Genomic DNA, 6,036 nt, shown 5'->3' on the forward strand with positions numbered 1-6,036 from the left:
CTCCAAAGGGGCCAGCTGCCAGGCAGATCCAACTGGCAAATCAGCTGATGTTTTGAGAGAAAGCAGGTGTATTAGTTTGCTAGAGTTGCTGTAACAAAACATCACAAACTGAGTGGTTAAAAAAAATAGTGTATTATCTCACAGTTTTGGATACTTGAATTCCAAAATCAAGGTGTTAGCCAGGGTGGTTCCTAGATATGTGTAAATATTTTTTGGTTTGTTACTGGGGATTGAACCCAAGGGTGTTTAACTACTGAGCTTTTTTTATATTTTATTTAGAGACAGAGTCTCACTGAGTTGCTTAGGGCCTCGATAAGTTGTTGAGGCTGGCTTTGAACTCGAGATCCTCCCCAGCCACTAGGATTACAAGCATGTGCCACCTCGCCCAGCAGGATAGTTCCTGATGAGGGTCACAAGGGAACCATCTGTTCCGGGTCTCTCTCCTTGGTTTGTAGATGGCTGTCTTCATGTTCACATGGTGTTCTACCTATATCTGTCCAAATTTTCCCTTTCAACCAGGATGATGGGGTCAGGACCCACCATAATGATTTCATTTTAACTTGATGACCTCAGTCAAGACTACTTTCCACTGAGGTCACATTCTGAGATGCCCAGGGTTTAAGACTTCAACATATGAATTGGGCAGAGAGGGCACGGTTCAGCATATAAGAGTCTAATTTTTTAAGTGCTCTAATTTGTAGTTATTAGTGCAATTTTATCTAAAATGTCACGCAGAACAAGGAAAACTCATCTCCAGGTAGAGTGTGGCTCTCAGCCACTGCCCTCCCCTAATGTTCTCTGGAGGGGGCGCTGGGACTTCATCCAACCCACAGGCACTTACTAGTCTTTTAGTCAAGCCTGGCAGTTTCACATCAGAGGTCCTCAAGTTGTGGCCTTAGGGCCAGCCGCCCTGACACTGCCTGGGTGACCTTGTGAGAAATACAAGTTCTCGGGCTCTAGCTTCACCTGTGGAACGAGGAACTCAGGGGAACCTGCATTTTATTAGGCCCTGGAGATTCCCTCTGAGGCACCCTGAGGATTGAATACTGCTGCTTCAGATCCTCTCACCTCCCTAGGACCCCCAGGAGAACGGCCTCAGGAAGTGAGAGAAGAGCAGGGAGCTGTATGGGAGGTGGGTGTGGAGGGGGGCGGTTGTCATTCAGTTTAATTAGCAAAGTCAGGTTTCCCACCTCCCAGGTATTTATCAGAGAGGTGGGGGAGGGCTTCTCTCTCTCAGTACCAATACTCATAAAAGAGTACTAGCCCTTTACACTTAGGGGGTCTGTGACAGTTTCCAGCCTCTCCATACTCCTCCCCATACGCCATTTGCAGAAGGGCGAAGACCTGGCATCGGGCTGTGGCTCTGAGGAGACTGAATCGGCTGCAGGATCCTCCAGCTGCCCTTCGGGATTCCTTCAGGAATCTGAGTTGAGCAACTCAGGGACCTGGACAATATGGCCACCAGAAGGACCCAAGTTCTCCAAGGACAAGTTGTTGGCGGATATGGGATATGGGACTGTCCAGGAGAGGGGGTGTTATTTGACATCTCCACTCTCCTGGGGTACTCATAGGTTATAGCCTTGACATTAGCAGGAGGGGAAGGGGAGTCTTGAGGGGCGGGATGGGGGTCAGGCCATGGGGAGGAGCTTATTGGATGCTCCCTTTTCTGAGGGGGCGGGGCTTGGGGATTTGGGCATTCTAATTAGGGTGGGTGGGACACCTAATATCACTGTTCAGAAGGCGTGCTGCTGGAGACTTTTGAACGGAGCACGCAGAGGGAATGTCCACTGTTCATGGTACTGCACATGCCCTATTCTGCTTTCAACTGGATCAGGGCTTGTGGTTTTAGTGTCTGTTGGGTTACGCTTACCTGAGACATTAGTGAAGCAGAAATGACAAGGTTACAAGAAATAGGAGTGATGACCTTGGCCCGCTGGGGCCCTCCATCCCTTCGTCTTCCCCCTGTCCAGCCTCTGATGGCTTCTAAGGCAGAAGGCAAAAAAGTTGGTAGTATACAGGGCTGCCCTGCTCCCGGATGGGTTTAGTTTGGCTAACACAGTGTTGATTTAAAAAAAAAAAAAAAAGGTTCTTTTAATCAGTTGTTGTGAGGATGGCCCTAGGCCTGAGCCTAAGCAACTCCATTTTCAAAGCTCCAGTTTGAAACCTGCAGTCTCCCCAGGCACACCCACAGAGCAGAGCCCTCCAGTGTGGCCTCAGAGAAATCACTTCCCCCCACCCTGATAAACAGTGAAGCCCCTGGCAGGCGGTCCTCCCCTGATAAGAGGGAGAGGCCAGAAGATCAGGGTGGAGAGCACCAGACCAGATGTTTCTGACCCCAGGGTAAATGACGTCATGGAGAAATCTGGTGGTAGCTGATAAGGATTGAAAGGGGGGTCAAAAGCCCCCAAATTTAGTATAAGTAATAGAGCTGATGAACAGGGATTCAGCCAGCAGGAACAAGGATGCACTGGAGCTGGAGAGCCTGATGAGGACCTGACATCCCATCACTTGTCATCGTTTGCCCGATCCTCTGTGTGATCCTCACCACCCTCAAACTCTACCATCTGGACCCTGGTGAGAGCAGCAACTTCTCCCTGCGACCCTCTCCTCAACCGGTCGTCCACTCCTCCCAGGAGAAGCCTGCCTTGGTCCGGACCTGGTCACCGCGGTCTGAGTGAGTGTGTATCTGCTGGACGGAAAGCCTGAGGCTCGAGACTTTAGAACTGAGCACGCACAGGGAAGGTGTGGCACTAGCCTGGCATGATTCAGTGTGTCTGCTGTGCTTAGAATTGATTGAGAATTGTTTTCTGTGTATTAATTATGTCTATGGCAGTGCCCAGCATTAAGGATTGTCATTTTCTTGATTAAGAACCTATAGAGTGAAATGGTATTGAGTGATTTGAGTGAATAAAGGATTGAAAAGGGCAGAAATGTGTGGACATTCTTTATTTCTCCTCCTTGACTGCATACATCACAAATTTGCCCCCTCGTACCAGTTGTCAATATTTAAAAAATCAGAACATTTCATTTAAAAAATAAAAATATCCATCTCCTCTGGATGAAATCAGAAGTTCTCACACTTTGGCCTGCTTTTGGGTCTGGTTGCCATCTTTTGAAGGTCCCCTTAAGGGGGCCCCAGGCCTCCTTCCTTCCTGACAATACCCTTCCTATCAAAGGGCCAAGGCACTTTATCGACCTGCAAGCGCTATTGTAATCTTATGAGGGAGGGAGATAATCTCTTTCTACCAAAATTAGGTCAATAAGAATGAGACTGACTCAGGGAAATTCATTACTGTAAAGGTGAACAGTATTCCTATGTGCTTCACGTGAAAAGTGTGTCATATTGAGAGAACACAACCTAAGATGCTCCCGTAAAGCAAATCCAACATTCCTCACTCACTTCTTGTACCTTTCTGATCCCCGATGGTCAGTGATTCTCAAATGTTTTGGTATCAGGATCTTTGAACTCTTCTAAAAAAAGTTTTGAGAATCTCAGAGAGATTTTGTTTTAAGTTTTTGTATGTTAAAGCTGTAGTTGCTTAATGTAATAGAAATTGTAGTTGGTAGATTTTGGAGCTCAAGATATACAAGCACACAAGCCGTCAGCTATCAGCAATGATGTCATCGTGTCACAGAGCCTTGCAAACACAACACTGTACACTTTGGAGAGTGAAAAACGGCAAATAACGTCTTAGTAGTTTCCACCTCATGGAGCCCTGGAAGGAGTCCCTGAATCTTACTAGGAGAAGTTTTATTAGGCAATAGAGTTTATGACCCCTGTTTTAGGAAGACTCCAAAGAGCTGGGTACGGCGGTGCTCATCTATAACCCCAGATACTAAGGAGGCTGAGACGGAAGTTCCCAAATTCAAAGACAGCCTAGGCAACCTACAGAGACCCTGTCTCAAAATAAAAATAAAATAATAAAATAAAAATAAATAGGGCTGGAGATGGAGCTTAGTGTAGAGGGCTCCAGAGTTTTCAATTGATACACACCAAGATTCTGAGGAGAGGCAACTTTGTTTAACTTTTCATTTCTTGCTGTTGCAACATAAATTCCAGGTCTTTTGAAGTGGGGAAAGAAGGGAGAGAACAGAAAACAAATTTACTTCACCAACTTTCTGGCAAGCTCCCGTAACACACCAATCTAACATTGGCCCTTGCAATGCAGGGGCTGCAAAAAAGGACAGCAGACACTCCAGTTTGAAAAATAAAAGAACCAGGCATTTTATTCCAAGACGATGGTTGGAGGGCAACAGGAATAAATAAGGGAGGGAGGGAGGCCCAGGGGCTCAGGACAGGAAGACTCTAGGTCCTGCAGCAAATTCCACACCCGGAATTTGTACAGCAATTGCAGCAGAAAATGCAGATGGGAAAGTGGGTGTCTCGCCTCCTTAGCCTCTGGCTCACGGGCTGTGGGAAGGAAGGGAGAGTGAGCGGCGGGACGCAGCGTGGCCTGGGCAGGCGAGGGGACAGGGTAGGGAGTTCAACCACTCTTACCGTCAAGTGGGCTTCGGTCACAGCTGTGTACTGGGGGTGGCTCTCTGCGGGCTGCCTCGTGAGTTGCCCTGTCTGTGAAAGAGAAGGGGGCATTGAGGATGGCAGAGTCCACCAGAGATCTTGGACTTGTTCCCACCAACCTGTTCCTCCCCAGGTGCCTGGTGACCTCATCATCCAGCTGGCTCGGAGGAGGGAATCTTGCCTTTCTGCTTTCCTCCCTGCCTTCCTAAAAGCATCCCAGATATGTCACCTTCACTCTCTGCAGTCACTCCTCTTCTTCGGGGTGGTCACCCTCCCTTGGCTGGATGCCAGCATCAGCCAGGTCTTCCTGCACCGGGCCCCCTTATGATCCAGTGACTTTCACTCAGACTCTTACCATGTGGCTTTCCTAATTGAAAAAGCCTACAGCCCTTCCCAAGCACTCAGAGGAAAAGTCACAGTGTCCAAGCAGCTGCCCACGAGGCTGGCCCGATCTGTGTCCTGCCCACCCGACCTTGTCTCCTGGCACCATCTCCTTCCATCCTCAGGAGCTCCACGCTCCTGCTCACCTGCTACCGTCCAAAGCACAGGCCGACTGGAATTTTCTCACAGAACACTCTTGCTTGACTGTGGGCCCCTGCCTCCACCTCTCGTCCCCCTGCCCTGTGGTCACACTACCACTGTCCTTTACATCATTCGTGGATAGTATTTATTAAACAGAATTATTTATTTGTTTTAATTGCTCATTAACTAATGACCTGACCAAGACATAAACTCCATAAGAGCAAAGATGTTGTCTCTGCCTTGCACATTGCTTTATCCCCATTGTACACAATAAGATTTGACAGAGGAGGCCCTCAGTGATACTTGTGTCATTACATCAGGGTCCCCTGAACTTGCCACTCCATCCTTGTTCTTTCAGCAACTGCCAGTCCCTCTGAGTTGTCCTGAGCTTTGCTCAGTGCTAGGGGTCCTCTGGCTGCCTTCAGTAGCCCCTCCCCAGGGGCTGACCCTCCATCCCCGTCCTGGCCCCAGGGGCTCTTACCTGTTGCTGGAGGCTGGAGGCAGTGGCCAGGCTGGTGAGGAGGAGGAGCAGGAGGCAGGCAGCCCGGATCTGGGTGTTCAGTGCCATTGTGCTGTCTGTCTGTCTGACCTGCTCTTGGGTCTAGGACTTGCTGTGGTGACTGGGGTGCAGTTACAGTGGCTTTTATGGGGCCTGCTGGAGGCAGTGGTCTGAGCCCCCACCCCTTTGCCCTAACTCATTTCCAAGAAGGTGGTGGCGCCGAAAAGGCGGGAGAGATAAGCGGGAACAGAGTGACAGGGAACAGGGTTGTGTCACCCTCAGCCAGCAGAGGTGTGTTCAGGGGGCGGGGCAGACGGGGCCACAGACACAGGCGTCTAGCCAGTCACCCGGAGAACCTTTTTCCCCAATATAACGTCACCCTGTTGATCTCAGGGAAAGAAAGAAAAATTCCACTTTTTGTCCCGGAAGTTGACCTGGTTTGTGAGTAGAAAACTCCACCTTGTCTCCCAGGACCATCTTCTGCTGTCAGATTCTC

The 6,036-nt window shown here is 49.2% G+C and overlaps 1 protein-coding gene across 1 annotated transcript; it reads right to left on the reverse strand.

Annotated features, from left to right (window-relative positions):
- Nucleotides 1-4,191: 4,191 nt before the first annotated feature.
- On the reverse strand, nt 4,192-5,682 carry Hamp (hepcidin antimicrobial peptide). The gene is made up of 3 exons (XM_026391297.1): nt 5,523-5,682; nt 4,499-4,570; nt 4,192-4,411 (listed from the first exon to the last, which is right to left on the reverse strand). The coding sequence occupies exons 1-3, from the start codon at nt 5,607-5,609 to the stop codon at nt 4,307-4,309; spliced, it is 264 nt and encodes an 87-aa protein (XP_026247082.1). The 5' UTR covers nt 5,610-5,682; the 3' UTR covers nt 4,192-4,306.
- Nucleotides 5,683-6,036: the final 354 nt, after the last annotated feature.

Source organism: Urocitellus parryii, chromosome 15, assembly GCF_045843805.1.
Source record: "Urocitellus parryii isolate mUroPar1 chromosome 15, mUroPar1.hap1, whole genome shotgun sequence".
In the NCBI taxonomy this organism is placed as follows: domain Eukaryota; kingdom Metazoa; phylum Chordata; class Mammalia; order Rodentia; family Sciuridae; genus Urocitellus; species Urocitellus parryii.